Raw genomic sequence first — 22,251 nt, 5'->3', positions numbered from 1 at the left:
TGCTGTCATGTAAATTGTTTGGAACTGCATAAATTCTGGAGGAAATAATACGCATAGCAGGACGGATTAATGTACTTGTCCTTATGTAGAATAACCACATAAGTTTACATAAGTACTGTTTTTGTTGCTTGTATTATACTTAAGTCATTTATTTTCATCGATACTTTAGCCTCTGATTTCAGATGGAAAGATTATTTATAGAACATTTTTCTGCTAGTTGTAGATGTATGATTTATTTTTATAGAGCAGGTGTGGGCCATCCATTTTTCTTGAGAGCCACTTCCCTACTTGTTTTTTACCTATCCCTGCCCTACCCACTGTTGATTATCTAGATCAGTCAGTAAGATGTCAACTCACTTTGCTTCTCAAACTTCACCCTTATCTGAGATGGTATCGTTCAGCTTCTGATTGACTTTACCCACCTGATCCAGGTGATCATCAGTGTACAGGGCAGGGATAGCTGGAAAACAAGCAGGGCAGTGGTCCTGTAGGAAAATGTGTTGCCCGCCCTGTTAATTAAAGAGGGATATAGTCAATATTATATAAGGTTGCCAAAATATACAGCTACAAATGCAAAATGCTGGGTTAGTATTAGTGCATGATAACATCCAATAACGTAAATAATATTTTGCTGCAGATGAGAAACTATTAATTTCTAAAAGATTTAGATATGCCTATGTTTTTATTTTTCTTCTAAATTTATTAGAATTAAAAAATGGCTAAAAGTTCTTTATCCCATAGGCTGTTGACAGTGGTCTGCCCTTTCAAAGCGGGTCCTGTGGGGATCTAATAAATTATATATTATATAATTGGCAGTTTCTATATTCATGCATGAATGTTTTGTCTTCCAGGGGCATTAATTACTGGAAGGAGCCAGGATCCATGTGTCTAGGGGGAGCTCTTGTCTGATGATGTCAGCACCTGACTATGTGTGTGTTTTCAGCGGTTGGTGAGGAGTTAGGAAAGCTTTGTAGCACAACGAAGTAGGTGAAGATTTAAGGAGGGAAAGAAAGACAGGCAAATGCAAGGCATGCTGGGAGGAGTGGATTTTTAGCTTTATTGACAATCTCAAAGCAAACTAAACTTAATCAGACGTCATGTAATGCCAGTTTAGTTTCTAGTTCATAACGTGCAAAATAAGAGTGACTCACCTTTATTATATGAACAAGAAAAAAAAATCAGTTTTAGACCGTATTTCTCCTTAGGTTATGCACCAGGATGTTGCTTTGTAATAAAAATGGGTGACGCAGGGTCGGAGGCATGCTGTCTCTGAGAGCCCATTGGAACAGGCCAGCCCATTTCTGTCGGCTAGAGAATGTCCTGTTCTTTGGGTGTTTGTTTTGGCTGATGTCAGCCCCTGCCAAGCGTCTTCATCTTTCCTTTATCCTTTGTATCATCCACACACTCTTTCAGGCCTTCCAAATTCTCATCTACTGTCTTTTACATGGGATTCTTTTCAGGCGGCTCATTTGCAGAAAATAGTAGACAGAAGTAGGAATGTTAAGTCTGCTAGTGTTTGAGTCAGAGGATACACCAGAGTTTTGCAGGAGATCTATGTTTTGTTAAGGTTCTTTCATCTTCTTCCTGGAACTATCTGGGTGCTAAATTAATTGCTCTTGATCCCACCTCGCGTTGCAATCGGCTTAGTGCTAATCTGGGGTTCTCACAGTGCAGCCAAGTCTCGTCTGGGCGCCGTTGCTGCACTGAGCGGTCCACTGCTCTCCTCTCTCAGCGTTTTGACCTGTGGCACCGTCTTTCATGCTCTCCTCCATATGCCCTATTTTGTCCCTATTATTCTGCTCTCACATGTTGTTAAGCTTTTAAGAAGCATCATTTTATTCATTCTGAGTCAACTTCTCTTCCCCTCTTTCTGTACAGTTCACCCTTGTGGTCACATGATGGCTTTTTCTCCCTCACAGAACCGTCTGAGCCTCCTCCTTATGATCATACCATTTTCTTACTTTTTCTCTAGTGCCTCTTCTTCTCTTCATTGCTCCTTCCCCTTCATCCCTCTGTGTTCTCTAAGTCTCAGAGATGGCCACATGCTGCCTACAGTGGCTCTCTCTCTTGGCCATGCCACTAGCCCTGCCGTTTTTCCTCTTTTCTCACTTTTTTTGTGTTTAGTTTCTCTGCTCTGCTGCTGTTGTGTTTCCCCTGGCATGCTGCCATTGCCTCTGACCATCTGCCCCACTTTATTTTTTTCGCCTGTTCCCTGTTGACTGCTTTCCTTTTCCTTTTCTTCTGATGTCTGTGCAACTAGAAGTGATTTATTGTTGTATTTCTGATCGTAGGATAAGTTTACCCCATGTTGCAATTGCTCAAAACGCTTTGTACGGTTCTTTGTATTTGCAAGACGTTCTCAGACCCCGTCTTTCCGGGGAGGCGCTGATTGAAGTGTGTGTGTGCTATTTAAAGAGGCATGCAGAAAAGCAAGGTTGTTTACAGAACCCTCAAAATACAGACTGTCTAGAAACAGGAAGTACCATCACCCCGAAGTGCAGCAGCACACAGCGTCAGCCAACATGCAGCCACTTCCTCCTCCTCCTCATGGCTGAACAGAGGCTCCAGCAAAACAACCCTCACGCTTATCACAGACTTATACACCCCTCCCCTCCCCTCTGCTGCCTGTCCTCCTGAATGGCGCACATACAGTACACAGCAGGCTTTTCACCCCTCCACCATGTCCTATCTCGCTTTCTCCCATTCTGTTATGCCTACACCCCCCCCACCTCCACCCCCCTTCCCCAAAATGTCTTTCTTCGCCAGTACAGCATGCCTGAGTAGCTGCCTGGAGATGAAGGACCTAATTAATTTGATTTAGCTGTTCTCTCGCTGTGGCAGTGGAAAAACCAGCCGTCCGTCTCCCTTGCCTCCTCCACACCGTATCAGGCACCCCTCCCAGATGATTTTCCACCTATACTTTCCAGTCTCCTTTGGCAACATCCACACTATGAACCCTCTCCTTCTCTTCTCCTTTACTTTTTGCGTCCTTGTTACGCAACCGTATATCGCCAACAGTTTATTGCATATCAGACTGATCGTAAATTGCATGCCCGCTGTAACTCTCTTATGTGGTCTACACCCATCTAATTCCTCTTTTTAGCTATTTATCTCTTGTGTGTGCCCAGGGACAGTTTGTGTGACTCAGCAGTGTTTCACTGCTCACACAGTCATGCTTGTTATAGCTTAATGCGTCAGCTTCAGGGATCTGAAGTGGACCTGTCAGACGACAAAACCTCTTTTCTGTCATTTGACACTATGATGGATCCGCCCATTGAGTTATATATTTAAAAAAATCAAGCACAACTGTGTGGCTGTCTAACTTTTCTTGTCAGCATATCTCTATGAATGCTTCTTTGCTGTCTGTCTGTATATGAGCCATACTCTGAACTTTGCAGCTTGCATGTTGTGGACATCTGGTCAAGATAGCCTCTGGTTAGTGAGTGTTTTCTCCTTCAGTGTTGTCTTGCAGGCAAGCCATGGTGCCTTAACCTTCTAACTCCTCTACTGAAGTTTAAAAAAATTTGCGTTCATGAAAAATGTAGTGCAAAGTATTTGTTATGAGAAAGTCTGAACACAGTGTGTTTTTTTATGAGAATAGATTTGAGGGCAGTGCACTTATATTATATATTTATATTTTTATTAATTAAAAAAAGTCCTTTGAAATCTTCTTAGCCAGGGCCAGGTGGAAGCCTGGATGTTCTGCACCTTTTAACATCCTGTGGAGAATCAAGAAAAGATTGAGGTTTGACATTTAACCTTTTTGTGTTGGGCATTCAGTTGTGTATTGATCCTACATTTTGATAACTTGGTGGGAGTTTTAAAGCAGTTTATTGGTAGATAAAATCTGTCTTGAGGAAGTGTGATTGGCTTGAAATGGTATCATAGTTAAGCTGTTTATTGCAGTGAGTCTCTATTTCATATTGTTTGCTGCTAACCTGACATTTATTATTGTAATCAGCAGAGAGGTTTTGGCTGAAAACAAGCTGCAGCATGCTCATCTCACCCTGATCGTTGGGAATTTTTTTTCGTTACTCATTGTACTGCCCCTGTGTCTATAAGACAGTGCCGAGGGCTTAAAAACCTTATCTGTGTGCATGTCTTGCTACAAATGCAAACATTTGTCATGCTTATCTGTACATGCACTTGCAGAAAGTGTATGTCCTGCGGTTTCATTGCACCTCTCTTTCCTTACATTTCTCTGTGCAGGCTACAGAAGCAGGACTTGCTGCGTCGCCCTTGTAAAGCCGCGGCTTCCTCTTTAAGAAACCACTGACATTTGAACTTCTCAAACTTCATTTGACTTCCCACTTTGATCTCAATCCAAGTCAGCTGGAGAGCAGGTTAGTCATCCCTTCTCTGAGGTCACTGAGGATGTTTACTAATGCTTGAGCAAGCCTCCAGATATATTCACCCACATGTATGTGTCTGTGTGTGGAATGAATCTGTTTGTGCACTGCATTTTTCATAAGCAAAACTAAAGATTTGCTGGTACTTAAGATAAATGACAATCAAAGCTTGTTTTGAGTTTAACATGTTTAGTGCTCAGTAGCACTAAAACCAAATCAGCGAGACTGTAGGCGTGACTGCGTGTTTTAGGAACAGACAGATGAACTTTTCCCTTCATCAGATGTAAGATAAGTGACTCACTCAGCTTTTTTACTGGAACCACGAAGCACATTTAGTGGTGATTATAACCTGACTCCACAGTTCACTCAACTCTACAGTTTTAATAGGGTTTTACTATAAGGCTCCTGACTGCTATCACAATCACAGTGACACTTTGGCCTGCAGCAAAGCAGCAGTGTTTAGCAGGAAGTCTTATAGTTGTTGTTATAGCAACAAGCAGCAGACAGACAAAGTTAGTGACTACTGTATTAATGCCAGTATGTTAAACATCTCACAAAGGGCCTAAGCATAATTTAAGATTGATCTTGAGACTAAGTTAGCCTTTTTTTCCCCTTCAGATGACGGTTTAATTTTGAAAGTCTTGGTGAGCTAATAGTTTAAATTTTCCACCAAGATGGCTTCCTTATTTTCTCCACCTTTGTGCATTCAGATGTGTGAGTCGCTTGGTAGCACAGCATGAAAAGCTATGATCACGTTTGGCCAAACATCCATGAATAGGCACGGCTGGACAAGAGGGGTGCCTCTGAATACAGAGTTGGTGACTGGCTGCAGCCACGGGACAATGCCAGCACACATGTGCGGACTGAGTGGCCGCACTCCTGGAACACACACGTACACTATTGTCTTTGCCAACAGGAAATCTGCTTCACTTGCACATCCTCTTTCTTTTGCTGCGTATTTTTCACGCAGACATACAGTAGTTTTACTTCTATTTTTAATTTTACAGTCCTATCCTGATGCTACTCAAAACTGCTGTCATGTGTCCACACACAGTCAGCATGCTTTGAAAACGTGCAGGAGTGCATGAGAGAGGACGTGAGCAAGAAAAAAAAAGTTCGTCCAACTCCAAGAGCTAGAGAGGTCACAGGAACAACACCCAATCCCAGAGCGGTTCCCATGGAGACAAGTGTGGCAGTGTACAATGAGGGTGAGAGAGTGATGAAAGAGAGGGAGAGAGGGAAAGGGCACGGGAAGAGTAGGAGGAGGGCGGGTTGTTGGCGTCAGGGTTCAGTTGGTGGGTACTGGGGGGGAGTCAGAGGGGGCAGCTCTACTCACAAGGACAGTAGGAAGTATGATGGTGTTGTAGCATAATAGTACTAGAACATTCTTCCACCCCTCCTCTCATTTTTCTGCCCTCTTGTTCCAGCTGAGAGAATACCTCCTGATCTAAGGCCAGCAAGTCGCTTATGACTGATGTTGGGGGAACTAAGAAATGTGGGATTTCCACTGACTATGACATGCATGGCTTAGAGCAACTAGAACGAAGAAAACGTTGTTGTTGTGAGGCATTTTGCATACATACTGGGGAATGAGAAGTGCTTTCCAACAGCAAGCCTCGATGGTGATGCAGTGGTGCTGCTGCATTCGTGAGGGAAGGCCAGAGTTGTGGCTGTACTGCCGAAGAAAACGGGAGCTTGTCACCAGTAGTTTTAGTCCAGCCACATGTGTCTGACACACACATACACAAGCTCACCCAAAAGCAGTTAATTGACGTAACCAGCCTCGTCACTGATAGCACTTGAACCCTTTTAGCTGAGGGCATGGACAATCAAAGAATGTCCGCACCCCAGTTCCTGTTCCCGTCTGTCCACCACTAGGCCCCTGTCTCTTTTAAAGAGGCACTCCACTGATTTTAGACATGACGATCAGATTACTTGTCATTGGGAGTACTACTCACCAGTCAACTGATAATGTCCGCAGGGAGCTTTCAAAATTCTGAAAAAATAAAATAGAAATCTCGACACCTTTTTGGAAGCACCATGTTGTGTTTCCAAAAACTTGGATTGCAATTTTGCAAAGATAATTTCTTGCTCTGTCAAAATGTACACATTTCAAATACAATAGCCATTCATTAGCATGTGAGAGCCCTGTCTGAGATGCAGATTTATCTGTCATTTGCAAGTGACAATCATTTGTGTAATGTGAGGCCACCAATATTTGCAATATGTGCAAATCACTTTTGTAAAGTGGTCCAGGCTCAAATGTTCATGCAGTCAAAAACTGCATCAGCTAGCTGTTTGGCAATAAATTTGTGCAAATATGATAGATCACAGTTTATTTTGCAATAGTCGTGATTGCGAATGGAAATATTGTGATTTTGACAACTTTCCAAAGTTGTGAAATCTTTTCTTATAGTATTAACGGCCACTGTGCAGGTTTTGGGACTTCATACCTATGGATTCATGGGATCCTGTTTAATTGTGCCGCTGGTACTTGAAGGAGCATGCCCGTACAAACGCAGCCTGTTACGTTGATTTCACACAGTGTTATTTTGGATGAATGCCTGTGAGCATCAGAAACTGAGGACACTGAGTGTGAAAGATGTGGGAATTTGTCAGGTAGGTAGAGTCTAATGAAAGACGCTATTAAGTTGCACCATGGGAAATACAGCGTCCAGAGTTTTTGGAGCTTGACCCATAACGGATTTGAAGTCAGAATATTTCGGCCTCTGCTGCATCGATTTTGACCGTTCTTTTTTTAATCTAGTTCTTGTGAGTCCTTGAACTTTATCAAAGTACTGTTCACTGCTCACTAAATCGCTGGAGTACCCCTTTAATGCCTCCATTTTTACCTCAACTTCACTTGTTTCACAGAGTGCTCACATCCGCCATTTGACTACTGCCAGTTTGTCCTCTCTCTGTCTCACTGTCTCGCTGACTCCCTCACTCACACTCCTCTCACTCCCTCACTGTCTGTCTGGCTGTCTGTCCTTGTGCCCAGGTTTTTGGAGTTGGCATGGTTCCTGTTTGTTTTCAGCCATTTTGGGGACTTGCAGTGCTCGTAACAAACTGCTTAAATGGCGTCCTCTTGCTTGCTTGCTCTCCCTCTGCTTCTCCCTCCCTCTCCCTATCACTGGGCTTTGTGTATATAAAGTAGTGTGTGTGTGTGTGTGTGTGTGTGTGTGTGTGTTTGGAGGGAGAGAGGGAACAACACTTCCAAATAAAAAGAAGATTGGATTCAGTGTGGGAGGGGGGGGGGTTGTTGGAGGGGTGCAATGGTGTGTGTGGGGGGGGGGGGGGATTCACTTGCTGGAAAAAAAAGAGCAAAAACACTAAGAATCGTGTGTCAGAGGCAAAAACTGGAGTGAGAGAAGTGAGAGAGCAAGAAAAGAGGGAGTGAGTGAGGAAGAGCAAGCAAGTTCGAGTGTGAGAATCGCTCCTGCCCTCTGTCTTCACACACTGCTGCCTGTATGTGTGTGTGTGTGCGCCGCCTATCCCCGCGTTCACTCTCTCTCTCTCTCTCTCTCTCTCTCTCTCGCACACACACTCAGACGTGCGCAAACACAGACCAAGGGGGAGAGAGAGAGGGAGAGAGGGAGTGTGAGGGGAGAGAACACATCGCAGCAGAGATGCAGCAGGAGGTTTTCCGAGGTACGTTCTCTTGTATGCTTGCCTTCCTGAGAGACAGACAGAGAATAAGAGGAAGAGAGGCTGAATTCTGTTGTTTTCCTGCTTGTTTTTCTGCTTCACTCGGCTGCTGTGGCGGTGGTTGCTCCGCATGTGAAGAGGAGGAAAAGGTTTTTATTTTACCATGCATGTGTTGGGGCGTGAGTGTTAGTGGGTGTGTGTATTTATGTAGTGTGTGTTTGTGGAAGCATATTTATGTGTGTGTGTGTGCCTGTGCTGGCTCTGTGTGTGTGTGTGAGTGTGTGCGTGTGTGTGTGCCAGTAACAGGCCTTGTCTCCCTCATCCTCCCCTCTGTCGCTGGCGCACCACGCAGTTCTTTTTTAAAGAGCGATGACTCGTTTTGAGGTTGTGATGAAACTTTTAATTCATCGAAGCCTCTTGCGTCTGTGTGATTCATCGCAGACGGGGGGCAGCCTGCATATGTCAGAACAGGTGTTTTAACATGATGTGACTTTCTTGTTAAAGTCTTAACATGGTGAGCCAGCCTCCCACTGCTGCCCAACTTATGAACAACATTAAAGGAAGTGTTTCACGAGAAAACTTGGATGTAGGCAGTGGTAGAAATGTCTAGTTCCAGCGACTTGTTCTGTCTTTTATTTTAGTTTTGGGCCGCCCAGTTTGTCCTCCATTTTATCAGCCTGTTGTTTTGCTGGAGGTTGTCTCTCGTACAGCAGCAGAGGGCATATTGATGTCACCAACCCCGTTGTTGCTGCCCTGAGCCTCACTTTTCTTTTTCCAAAACAACAGCGTATCTGCTGCCAGCTACTCCACATTCCTGGTATCCATGGATGCCAAGCCATGCCCCTGTGTTTAATGTATGGAAAATATGATCCACGCTGCCACAGAGGTTAGGTTAGGGTCAGAGGTCAGAAAATAGGAAGTGTAGTTTCTCACATCTCTATGGTGCCACACAGATGTTATCGTAATGGGTGCCAGCCTTTTTATTATGGTCATTTGTGTTTGGATCTCACATTATTTAAATTGTGTCTCCGGTGTGTGTTTTGGGGTCCTTTTCTGCCCTGGACATAAAAATGCTAGCATGTAATTCTCTTTTGCCTGTAAGATGAAGTTGGTTGGTTTTGTTTACAGAATGCAGTTTTTTTTTTTTTTTTTAAATGCCACAGCATAAAGGATGTTGATGTATTACAGTGTAGTTGTGTTCAGGTCTATTCTCTTAAACCTGCCATATTTATACTTGCAGTATATGGTGACCGTTGTCACATGACAGTTTGGAGCAGTCTTAAGAATACTTTCTTGGTTGTTGCAGACTCAGAACACCAGTAGGGCTATCACACCCCTTTCAATTGGGACTCCGCATGAAATTGAAAATGATTTTGGGGAAATTACCTCAAAAAGGTCACTGGTGTAGTGTTACTGCTCTCCAGGGGTACTATTTCAGCTTTGCTGTTTCCTAATGCCTCCCATGATTCAGTTGCAGTGAGCAGAATTATGGGAATTATGTGCTGGGTTGAGAGCTAACAGACCATGGAAAGCGTTGGGTTTTAGACATGGGCAGACCTTCCCGTGTGTGGAGTGGCGTGCGAAAACACAACGATCCGACAGTTTACTCATGGGGAGGGGGCACGCAGTAAGTCCCACTGAGGGGGATCTGAAAGACATGGAAACCATGAAATGTGAACATGGAAGAGATGTGTTTGAAGTTCCCCCTACCTCCCCATTCACTCCACCACTACCACCTCTGCTCAACCACTCCCCAACCCATACCAACTTCCCTTCCCTTACCTCCTCCCTCCCCCTTTCCCATCTGGTTGGCTCCACCATGCTCTCTCGGCTGGGGGGTTTTGGAGAGTTCAGTAGCTGTTCTTGCTAACGATGCCCCCCTACCACCTACCCACACACGCCCTCATGCACACACATACACCCTCCTCTTCGCAGACCAACTGCTGCTCTGATAGTTGGGCCCCTCTGGCTGACCCTCACTGGGGAGAAAAGCCCAACCGACACCTTCCTCTTCCCACATGCTCCTTGTCTCTGGCTCACCGACTGGAACACCGAGGCCCCCCACATTCCTCTTTGCGGACACTCCCCTTAACTCCTCATAAACATATGCAAGGATGGCACAACCCTGCTAATTTTTGGATTATTACAACTTAGTTTGTGTTTCTGCAGTTTTGGCCACCATTACTATTTATAATAATATTACCCTCAGCATCTTAACTGCTGAGGTTGATGAATGCAGTATCACTGCTAAAAGAAGAAGTGTAAGGACAAAATGTGCAAATTACAAATGACTTCCTGGTATCTGCAGTACTTCAGGCACCAGAAGACTCTGCCAGGTTACTTGAGCTTTGTGCGCACACAGGTTTCCTGTGCAGTCAGTGATACTTACAAACATTTTGAGCATGCTCTCAGTTTTACCCCAAATAAAGTGGTTTAGATCAACTCCGTAACAACCTGCCTGCCAGCATTCCTCTTTGTGTTCCTACAACACAGCAACTACTTTTGTGACTACAGTCATGCTAAAACAATGAAAATAAGACCAAAGTTGTAATCAACCAAAATTGTAGTGAGAACAGAACAGTAAACAGTAAAGCAGAGATATCCTAATTATCTAAGCTGTAATCTATAAATACATTCGAATGAGGCTGCAGTACAAATAGCAACTGTTTACGTTCATATGTAAAAGCAAATTAGGTAATAATCGTGGAAATATTATTAAAAATGCAATTTGCCAGAATCAGACTTTGAAACCTTAATGTTAAGAATTAGCCCAACTAGATGAAAACGGTTTGTCTTAAAGCCTTACTAAGCATTAGTTTGCATTGATTATCACGAAACTTGTGGTTAGATTTTTGAGCAATTTCCTTTGAGATAGAAGGTGACATAAAAAAAGAAAGAAGTATGGCGACTGAATCCTAACAGTTGTCTGTCAGCACAAGTACCAGTTTCAGTGTGGAATAAACAGATTGCTCAACGGCTGGTTCAAGGCCTTGAGCTGGCATACCAGCCAAACTCTGCTGTCCTGCCTTATGCTTTGCAAGGCCACTTTAGCAGTGATGTTCCCAGTGACTGAGTCAGTGAGTTACGAACTTAAATTTGCCAAGGTCACAAAGTCATCTATATTTTTAGATGTTAATAGCAAAGTCTCTTAAAGTGAAATATTTTAACCTTTGCTTTAAGCGCTATTGAGTCAAACAGCACCAGAGACAAATCTGAAAATTTGTGCTTTTTCTAATCATTAAACACTGGAAGGAAGAAATTCTCATAATCCAAAGCAGACAGTGTTTACATTTGTCTCGCATTTGTCATTTGATATGGAATACAAATCAGTACATGGCTAGAAGTACGCCGTCAGTGAAGAGCCTATATTTTATGGAAGCCAGTGTGTTTGATATAATGTGTTTTATGTCTCTGTGAGTCTAGTTAGTAATTTGTCCTGCACCAGCTGAGCACCTGTTCGTGCTATGTGGTTTTGTAGTGCCACAAGTGTAAATAGATGAACACTTCATAGGTCGACCAACATGTTTGCACAGAACATCCTGTTGCAGAGAGGTGTGGGAAAAGGGATGCTGTTTATTTTGATTTTGTTTATGGTTCCTTGCCACATTTGTTTGTGTGCCTCGGTATTATAGTGGAGGATATATTTGTATTTCTTTGTATATCTACAGTTTTATAGTAATAAGGAAAAGGTAATAGTGTTTGTCTGGCTGTCCTACGTGTCGGTGCGCACATTTCTGTGTGTCTGAGTAAATCTAGTACATTTAAAGCATGTTAAAAGCTGCCTGTCACAGTCAGACAGTGTGTCGTGCATGCTCTGTGCTTGTGCAGCAGCTGTGTGCGTCACAGGGAGAAAGGGAGAAAAAGAACGAGGGGGCGTTATACGCATTTTCCTGTCCACGGCACAAGCATCAGATGAGATGGTGAAATTTTTAGCCTTAGCAATGTCTGTCACAGTGTGGCCGCCCACTTGTAGCAGGCTGGCGCTCGCCATAAGGGATTTCCTGCACAACATCTATCGCTCAGCAAATGTGAGTGACAATGAAGGCCTGTTTCAGAACAGAGCCACAAAATAGGACAGTATGACAAATATAACACGTCTGGCGAGAAAGGATTGTATACCCTTGTTTTCAGACGATTCAGTTTAAAAAGGCATGAACTGCTTTGTTGTGTCCAGACAACAAAAAGTATTTGCCACTGATTGCACAATATATACGTCACAAACACATGCTCTTTTCCGCTTGTTGACTATCATTCATTCCACCTGTGTCCTCATTCTCATTGCTGTGTTGCACTCAAATTCACCTTTTGGTTTTGAATGTCATTTACAAGTGGGCCCATCCATGTTGAACTACTTTGTTTGTGCCGTTGGGCATGTATCAGTGAATCTGCAGTACTGTCTACACACATGTTTATCTGTCTGAATGTATATGTGTGTTTGTGCTGGCTGTTTTTGTGTGTTAGTTATTGCCTGGGCTCCTGTCTGTCTAACAGAGCAGTGTGTCTGGCTGTTCCTATTTCAGAGCCCCCCTCCCCTCCCTCCTCTTCCTCTTTCCTCTCTGTCTCTTGCTCTCTCACTCATTCGCTTTCTCTCTCCCTTTTTCTATCACCCTTTCACTCTCCCTCATCCTCACCCTCTCTCTCTCTCTCTCCCTCCTCTTCCCTCTGCAATAACAGTGCTGACCTAGTTTCTGCCTGTTCAGGGCGGCCTGTGGAATTTTACAGCGGCCTGCCTTCCTGGCTGCTTTGCTTCTTGAAAACGCAGGCAGAAAAGCATGACTGAGGATTTTTCTTCTAGTCGTATCATTTTGGCCTTATACTGTCTCTGTTCTTCTCCACACTCTGCAGACGTAAACAAATAGAACAATTTTAAATAAGTAATAACCGTAAATTGCTTATCGCACATGAATCTGCACCTATCTCATGTATGGAGAAATTGCAGGAGGACTGCATGACAGTCGAATAATAATGGAAATGAGAATAGCCTGTCGCTCATCTTCTCCAGCTTAGCTGAGATTGTACCGGATGCAGAGGGCAGAAAAACACCCCTTCTCTTTGCACATGTATGCAGTCTCTCTCCTTTCTCCCCTTCACCTCTTTCCTCCCTCCCACCTTTGCCTTCACATATAAATGGTTAGAGTCATACCCAGCAAATACTAGCCACTGCCAGGAATGGCTAACAAGGCTCTTGCTTAAATAGCAAGAGAGCGGGACTATTTTTACGTGCGTTAGTGTCATGCATCAAAGTCAACACTATTCTGAGAGAATCTTGATTAAATCTGAACGTCTTCCAATTAGGCATGGGGAATGTTGTGTCACAGTTGAGAGAGATGGCTCTGTGGAATGCTTTTCTGAAGGCTTGGCTGTGGCACACTGAAATCTAAACCAGCACTGCTGCAGATTCATTCCTTCCCCCTACTCTCTCCCTCTTTTCACTTACCATTCCTGGCTGAGCTGCTGGAGTTCAGCATTGCTGGGGCATACAGCTTCTTTGCTGTTTTTCAAAAGTCTTCCATGAGCGCCATGACTGCTACTGCAAAAGCTTTGGGTGTAATATTCATTTTAGCTTTATATCTCTGTTTACATATATGTTTACCTTAGGTTGTTTACAGTGCTAATGTGTTCTTTCTGACTCTTTCAGATTTCGGGGGCTGGTCATGGTGTCCGGTGAGAAGGTGTGGGACCCCCTCCTTGTGGGCCTTATTCAGTCACAAGTGAGCGAACAGCGCCTGGCTCGTGGACTAACGCCTCTCTGCAACCTCACACATAGCACAACTAAGGACGCCACGTGCTACCAGAGTCACCTGTTGTCACCTTTGTCTTCTCCGCCACTGTCATTAGTGGTTCAAGACACCCTTCACCCAGTTCAGGCTACCTCACCGTTACACCTGTCTGTCAATTTGAACAGCTCAAATAAGATCGAAGGACTAAACAAAGCAGTTCACTGTCTTGGAGTGGCCTTACAGCCTGACGAAGAGGAGGAGGAAGGGGCAGCGGGACAGGTGGAGATGAAGGGTAAAAGGCAAGGAGGCCGAGGAGAGGCTATGACAGAAGACAGGCTGGAGGACATGGCTGATGGGCCTAAAAATGCAAAAATCACCCTAAGCTTCCCACTTAGTGCTGCCCCTCTCCCATCCTCTCTCACATCTCCAAACCACTGTCGTAGTGCTTCCTCATCCTCCCCTTCCCCCCACCGGCGGCGACCATCCTCCAAGAACTCAGATGAGGGGTCACTGTGGAAATTGGATGCTACCATGGATGTAAAGCACAGACCTTTCAAGCCCCCAAGGCAAGACAACTCTCCGTCCTCTTCACCCTCTTCCTCCTCATCCCCCATGACCGTTCATGCACTTATCCGGAAGGATATAAAATCCCCACCTCCTCTGAAGTGCTCCAAACTAAATCACGAGACTCAGTTCCCCAGGTCACCGCCAAGATCCTCCACTGGGTCTTTAGGGGGCTGTTATGGCGGAGACGGATGGGATGAGAGGAACAAGGTGGCCAATGGCACTGCCTCACCCTCTCAAACTGCCCAGATCCTTTTCAGTCTAGGCACATCAGCCTATCAGAGAGGTGGGGATGCTGAGAGGAGGGAGAGAGAGAAAATAACAGGAAGACCAGCTGGGAAAGGGGGAAGTCCTCATGGACCAAGTCTTCACCCACCCACCCTCCACCTCCCACCCCCCCTACCACCACCTCCTCCTCCCCCATCTGAGGGTCTTACCGCACCTCCTCACTCATCCTCCTATTCCCCGACAGACACACTGAAGCCTGAACTGATTTGCGGTGTGTGCCATCGGCTTTTCAGCTCTGCCTCATCCCTTACAGTCCACATGCGGCTGCATCGTGGCAGCCGCGCCCTCAGTTGCCGTTATTGTGGCAAAGTTTTCATCCACAGCAAGAGACTGCAATCCCATGAGGCCTCCTGCAGGGTGCCAGGCCTCCCTTCCAACAGCCAGGGCTCTCCTTCTCTCACTGTGCAGCCAAAGGAGGAGCCTTTGGAGGAGGGTGAGGTGAGAGTGGAGGGAGGAGTGATTATAGGAGAAACGGATATCAGTAAGGCACGACCAGGGAAGAAAGCACGGAGCCTCCTGGCACGTATCCAAGGTGATGATGCAGCAGCCGCTGAGCTACTGCCGGGTGATGAGAACCATTTTGTGAAGGTGGTAGACGGCAATGTCATTTATTTCTGCTCTGTGTGCGAGCGCTCCTACATGACCCTCTCCAGCCTGAAACGTCACTCAAATGTGCACTCATGGCGCCGCAAATATCCGTGCCATTATTGCGACAAAGTCTTTGCCCTGGCAGAATATCGCACAAAGCATGAGGTGTGGCACACAGGAGAGCGGCGCTACCAGTGCATCTTCTGCTGGGATGCCTTCGCCACCTACTACAATCTCAAAACTCACCAGAAGACCATTCATGGGATTAATCCAAGCCTCATCTCCAGTGAAAAGACAGCTAATGGGGGTTACAAACAGAAAGCTAATGCCCTCAAGCTTTACCGCCTTCTTCCCATGCGCTCCCAGAAGAGACCTTACAAGACCTACAGTGACAGTTTGCACAATGGACTGCTACTGCCCACAACTGAAACACCTTCCCTCTCCCTCCCTGGCCTGGGTTGTGCCCTGGACCCTGGGGATCTACAAAGCCTCATCAGTGGGGCCCACCCTCATAGTCTAAAGCCTGACCCAGATGCCTTCCCTGATGGCTTCCCTGTTTCTGTGGCTGCTGAACACAGGGACCTCTCTGCACTAACACCCCTCTCCAAAACAGACATGTCCCAAGTTAGAAAACAGGAGAGTGGGGCTATAGAGGTAGAACAGGCAAAAGGCAGTGGCAGTTTCAAAATATCCAGTAGCAGTAAAACCAAAACTCCCAAAACTGGTAGAGGCACAGAAACAAGTATGCCTTCTGTGATAACATACGGCCACACAAAACCCTCTGTCATAGTTCATGGAACAGCAATGTCATCGTCTGTCATTGTCCACAGCAATCAGGTCACCTCTGGAAGTGAAAAAAGCCCGATGAGCAGCCCATCCTCTGATACCAGCAACAGTCAGACTTCACACAAGGGCAGCCCTGGGCCAATCAAAAAGCAAAGGGATAGTGTAGATAACCACAGAAAGAGGTCAAGGGACAGTTCAGATACGACAGAAGGGGGCTCCAGAGGCAGACAGGATACAGAGAAAGGCAGATTATTTCACAAATCACGCAAGTTCCACAGTAAGAGTGATATCTCTAGCTCGAGGCAGGTGTCAACATCTGTAGGGTCACAGATCAAAGAGGTAGGGCCACTGTGCCAGATTACTGTACGTATTGGTGAGGAAGCCATAGTGAAGCGTAGCATCTCTGAGACAGACCTTAGGAGAGACAAGAGCCTTTCTCCCCCTAAAACCAAACGGAATGAAACGTCATCTGTGCGAGAAGCCAAGGAACCACGCCACTCTCACTCCCATCACCATCACCACAAACACCGCCCCCACCGTAGAGTTGGCATGGAAGCAGAGGGTGATAAGGAAGGACTGGATTATGAGAAGGCGGTCAGGAAAAAGAGCTCCAAATCACCCAATGAAACAAGGGAATATTACTTTCGTCAGGAGGTGCGTGAGCAGGAGAGTGACCATGACACGGAGGATAATTTGTGGCGGCCTTACTATTCCTACAAGCCTAAGAGAAAGGCCCATGCACATCTACAGAGGGTCAAGAGCTGGCAGAGGAAACTGAAGTACAAGCGCTCCATCCAGCTGAAGAGGAGGGCAGAGAGGCTCAAGAACTCTGTCAATAGAGAAACAGAGAAATCACAAGATGAGGAAGAGGATGAGAAGATTGAGGAGGCTGAAAAACTGTCAAAAGCTAACAGAGACAAGGGAGAGGGGGAAAAGAAAGATTATCCCTCTGCACCTTTAAAGGAGAGAAAGAAAGATGCAGAGGAACAAGTAAAGGAGACCCATCGTGAGGTTTCTCCTCCTCCTCTGCCCTCTCCAAAGTCTCCTCTGTCTACCTCAGTGGTGCCTACAGGAATAAAGAGGCGGCCTTGGACTAATGGGAATGCAGCAGAGTGTGGTACATGTGGCCGCTGGTTCTCAAGCCCAAGAAAGCGAGACAAACATGAGCTGAGCCATCTGCTAGAGTTTGTATGCCTCTTCTGCCGAGCCACTTTCCCCTCAAGGGATAAGTTGGAAGACCACCAGAGAGTCCAGCATCCCAAGCCTACTGAGACACCCTCTGTACCTCCTAAAGTGGCGCTTGGTGAACAAGTTGAAGGTGCTGGGGTCAAATCTGTGCCAGAGATCGCAAAGATAAATGAAGATAAAGGGGGTCAGGTGGGTTTAGTAGGGAGTAATTCTAGTCCAAGTCGTCTGAGCAGAAGAATATTATCACGACACACCTGTCCACAGTGTCATAAGGTGTGCAAGACATCTTCAGCACTAACCCGCCATATCCGACACCATGATTTAAGCAGTTCTCCAGAAAGAGAAAAAGAAGATAACGTTTCGGAGCCAAAAACAACAGACAGAGTTGTTAATACTGTTAGCAGAGACCTAGAAGCTGAAAAAGGACAGTTTCCTACTGCTCTTTCTGTTTCAGTGATCAGCTATTCAACACCAGACCTGCCCAGCAGTGGTGACTGTTTGGCATCACAACAGCATGAAGACCATCTCAGAGAACTGACAGAGGAACGTCAGATGTCAGAATCTAGTGACAAAACAGAACCAACAGAGCTCACACATCCAGCTCCAGAGAGAGAGCCCAGCCCACAAATTGCAGATCCTCGATTAGAAAGTCCAATTAACCTTACACCTAATAAACAGGAATTTGTGCCTGCCACACCCTCCACTCTCCAGAGTGTGCTAGTCATGAATGGACCTGAATGTCTGGACTACCGCACCCTCAGTAAAAAGAGCCTAGACGGCCAGATCCACAGAATACCCAGCCCTGTGCACATCGTGGCACCCACCAACACCACTCCAAGTGTGCCCATGACGTCACAGACCAGAATAACCACTGCTGCTCCTCCTGTTTCCATGACAACAGCTTCCAGCTCTGAGGGGGAATTCATGAAACGGGATGGGGTCATTATGGATAGAGAGAGGAAGAGGGGGAATAGTATATTTCTACATGCAAATTATGACGAGCCACCTCTGGTCCAAGATCTCAGAGTTCAGTCCCTGTCTAGGAGTCCCTCGCCTAATGAAGCACAAGACCTGACCATGTCCTCTATACTAGCTAGAGAGAGGGAAATTGAGAGGCAAAGAGAGAAAGAGAGGGAGCTTGAGAGACAGAGAGAAAGGGAGAGGGACAAAGAAATGGAGAAAGAGAGAGAGAAAGAGCGAGAGAGGGCCCAGCAAATGAGTAGAATTGCTCATGCCCCAGAGGACCAGATTGCACTGCTGGTCCCTAAAGAGGAGCCCTTGAGTCCTGTGCCATCCCCCCAGCATATCCCCACTCAGACCACTATGAATGGACCCTCCTTACACAGGCACACTCCCAAGTCCCCCTGCCGGTCCCCATCAACCATTGGACTGCTAGCTCAAGCCAACCGCCAGGTTCACTCCAGTTCACAAGGACTTGACAGGCTGACACTGCCCAGTGGAGCAGCTGGTGCTGGTGACCGCCCCTCTGCCCACGCTCTACTTCTTCCCCGAGCACCCCAGCCACCTGAGCCAGAGCACCAGGACAGTGTTTCTTCCAGAAATTCTCAGCAAGGGGACGCCACCCCAGTGAGCTTCCCTGCCCAGGATTATCCCCTACCCCTTATTGTGCCGGACAGCTACCGCACTGGTAAGAAGCAGGATGAAAACCTGCTCATGGCATCCTATCCTGTTGGAGCGCTTCCCTTTGGCCCATTGGGAAAAGTGATGGTCCCTAATGGGGGGGACCTGGCCAAGTTGCCATTTTATCCAGACCCTTACCAGCTGCTCTATGGGCCCCAGCTGCTGGCTTACCCCTATAACCTGGCAGCTCTTCCTGTGGCTCTGAATATGATGACACCTGGGGGGGACAAGGTGGATCCTCTGCCTTTCCTCCCCGCCATCTTCAACTACGCAGCCACTGCTGGGCCCTACATGGGCGCAGCCCCTCACCCCCTCGTGGCAAACCCCAGCCTCTACAGCAGCAGCAGTGGCAGCAGCAAGAAGCAGCGAGACAGCAGCAGCAGCAAACCATAGGGCAAGAGAAGTACTATAAGGAATATATTTCAAAGGGGACGGCCTGGCCTGTTTAGGATGGGAGCAGGAGGGGTGCGTGCTCACTGGGTCACTCGCACAGTACCCCTGTCTCTTTTATTCAGTAGAGATCAGAGCTAGGCATTAAATCAGGAGCAGGTGTTAAGGAAGGCAGAAGGAGCAAAGAAGAGGAGAGGCCAATATTACATGGACCTATCATTACTCCCTTTTCTTTGCTCCTCTTCACCTTTCTCCATGTTTCTCCTGTCTTGCTGTAGTGTGTTGTAGTTCTAGAGCTTGATTAATCTTCCTCTCCGATTCATCATATTATCTATAATATAAGAATAAGAACTGCTAACAGGGTGTGTGTTATGTGAAAATTAGTTCAGTCTGCTTCCCTTTATAGTCACTGCATAACGAGAATAAATGCTCTTCAGGGAAGGCTTGTATGGGCAAGGAAAAGGGATGGGACAGAAGAGTCTTTCCTCAACACAATTGGAGGTGAAGCATTAAGCAACTCAGCCCATGCATATAATCGTGGGAATGATGAGGCAGGTGTGTCCTGTTGTCAAACTGTCCAAGAAAGTTTTATATGAGCATGTACATGCACATGTATGGATGGATTTGTGCATGCAGAGGTGGGCTTAAGCAGGCATTACCGCGTATGTGTGGAAGTGTGGAAGTGTGTGCGTGTGTGCGCGCGCGCGCGTGTGTGTTACTTTGTGTGTGAATGGCTAGATCATTCCGTGTGAGACGCACACAGCATTCCTACTCTAGTTGGAATAGCTACAGTAGGTCAATGTGTAGAAGTGCATTTAGAAGTGATTCCTCATATCCAAATCATTAAGAAGTCAGTGCTATGGCTGAACATGAGTCTTCTGCAATGACAGATCATCTGAGCTTCTAATGTCTCGGCTAACCTGGCGACTTTGTGGCCAGATGACACTGTAGGATCTGTATAGCATTCACCATAGTTTATACCTTATGTGCACAAAATAGAAAAGTAGTGGTTACTTAAAGGGGACACTTGTAGCTGCTTTGGATATGTAGCTGGCCACTGGGTAAGAAGTAAAGGCTGGTAGACCATTGCACTTCCGTTTTTCATCTCAATATCCTTCACATAAAAAAGGAAAAGACTAAAAAACAGTCAGCCTTCATCTTTAGTAGTTTTTTCCTCTTTGATTGGAAGAGGAAAAGGCTCCATTTCCTAAGTCAGGAAGAAGAAAGCAACAGCAAGGAAGGAAAAAGAGAAATAGATTCAGGGTATTGAGTTATTTCTGGGTAGTAAAGAAATATATGGGCACAGAACTGTTGGACTCTTGAGTCGGAAAGCCCCACAGAAATGATTTTGGTGACAAAAGCATTTTGCTGCTGTCCAGCTGAGGGGAGACTGGAAATAGTCTGAACTATTTCCCCCCTCACCCTGTGTCATTTACTGAGAGGTAGGAAAAGGCTGAGCTTAACAGCCAAAGTGGTGGCCGAAACTCCCCAGATGCCCTCCTGGGGCCTTTTTGTTATGTGTATTGTTATCTCTATATGTTTGTTTTGTTAAACTATGTTGTTTATTTTTATGTTGTTTAGCCCTCTTACCAGATGGAAGTGGCTTTGGTGAAAAGGGGGAGTAAACTTAAAAATCTGAATGTAAATTTAGTCATGAGGTTAATGAAGTACAGTACAGCTGCATTAATAGTAGAGTTGGTTTCAGTTCCTTATGTTTCTGTTTGACACAAATAACCTGTTAAAGAACCGTATAACGTCTGGTATGCATATATACAGTAGTCCTAGGAACATGTCAGTAAACTTGGGTTCTGTATCCACAAAGCATGAGCAACACTTGCTTCCTAACCGTTTATATCCTCAGCAAATCTTACATTGTGCGCACAGCTTTTGTTTCCGTTTCCTTTTATATTTTTTGGCCTTCTAATCTTCCATATCTCTGTTCATATTATTTTACTCATTACAGACCACAGTTTGGAAAACTTCCACAAGACTAGCTGTCACATTTAGTCACTTTTTTAGGAGCTGTTTAATTCTCCCCATTCCCTCTAGCACACAGTCGCACACTGCACCGCCTCTGGATGAAGTACATATGTTTCAGTGTGTGTGTGTGATGGTACTGGGGCACCGTTTGGTTCGGGCAGGAGTGTTCAAACACAGCGTGACCAACTGCAGGGGCGCACAAGCATCCCCTTGGGTGTGGTTACAAGCCTTTTGCGTGTGTGCTTACATGTTTTTGTGTACGAGAGCGTGAGACTGCGTGAATAAGAAAACCAAAATAAATCTGCCTAAGCAGCATATCCCTTGGCAGTATATGGGCCACCTGTTTTTTTTTTTTTGTTTGTTTTGTTTTGTTTTTTGACTCTTTTCTGTGGGTTAGTTTCAGTGTAAAAAAAAAAGCCTTGCTGTCTCCACTACTCTCCTCTCAAGCCATTCCTGTAGATGGACATGTTTGTGTTTTTGGACCATTTCTTATGCCATATTTTTGCCATCATGATTATCATACAGACCAAAAGCATGCAAATCAACGTATTGTAGTGACTGGACTGGAATCTGGTGGTAATATACAACTATTTACTGTATGTTTTGGTTTAAATGAATGTGCCTCTGCTTTGATATTTGAAATAATTACCTATCGTAAGATGTGGATCTGCCAGATTTCAACTGTTAAGGTGCCTTGTTATGGCATAAGAAATTTGAATTGCAAATGAACGTTTTCTTGAGAAATGACAATATGACGTGGAGATAGATTTCATGGCTTTGTTTGCTATGAAGCTGTTCATAGATGTAGGGGTGTGGCTAAACTGTTTTGGTATCGTGTACATGTCTAGGGTAATACTGTGCCATATAGAGCCCACAAAATATGTTAGTTATTTTTCAAAAATGTTTTAATGTTGCCTGATGACTCTGTCTTTAGATTTGATACAAAGGCTTGTAGCCACAGCTCCCCCAAAGTCTGTAGTCTCCTTTTCCAACATTCTTCTTGTTCTCTTTCCCCCCTTGTTTCCATCTCCCTTTCTTTCTCTTTGCTGCAATCAAACAAAATAAAGTATTAACCTGATGACCCAATGAAATCAGGTCTAGTCTGGTCT

General features: G+C 45.4%; 1 protein-coding gene across 5 annotated transcripts; it reads left to right on the top strand.

Moving 5' to 3' along the window:
* The first annotated feature begins 911 nt into the window (after positions 1–911).
* Positions 912–22,233, top strand: zbtb4 (zinc finger and BTB domain containing 4). 5 transcript variants are annotated; one of them, XM_026314779.2, is made up of 4 exons: positions 3,309–3,435; positions 3,676–3,745; positions 4,210–4,343; positions 13,636–22,233. In XM_026314779.2, the coding sequence occupies exon 4, from the start codon at positions 13,652–13,654 to the stop codon at positions 19,163–19,165; it is 5,514 nt and encodes a 1,837-aa protein (XP_026170564.1). In that variant the 5' UTR covers positions 3,309–3,435; positions 3,676–3,745; positions 4,210–4,343; positions 13,636–13,651; the 3' UTR covers positions 19,166–22,233. The 5 variants fall into 5 exon arrangements, with proteins under 5 accessions (XP_026170580.1, XP_026170564.1, XP_026170573.1 ...); XM_026314795.1 differs by lacking the exons at positions 3,309–3,435; positions 3,676–3,745 and adding an exon at positions 912–929; XM_026314788.2 differs by lacking the exon at positions 3,676–3,745.
* The last annotated feature ends 18 nt before the right edge of the window (positions 22,234–22,251 follow it).

Source organism: Mastacembelus armatus, chromosome 18 (assembly GCF_900324485.2).
Source record: "Mastacembelus armatus chromosome 18, fMasArm1.2, whole genome shotgun sequence".
In the NCBI taxonomy this organism is placed as follows: Eukaryota; Metazoa; Chordata; class Actinopteri; order Synbranchiformes; family Mastacembelidae; genus Mastacembelus; species Mastacembelus armatus.
Note: the sequence above shows the minus strand (reverse complement) of the source record. Positions and strands in the feature narration are given on the sequence as shown.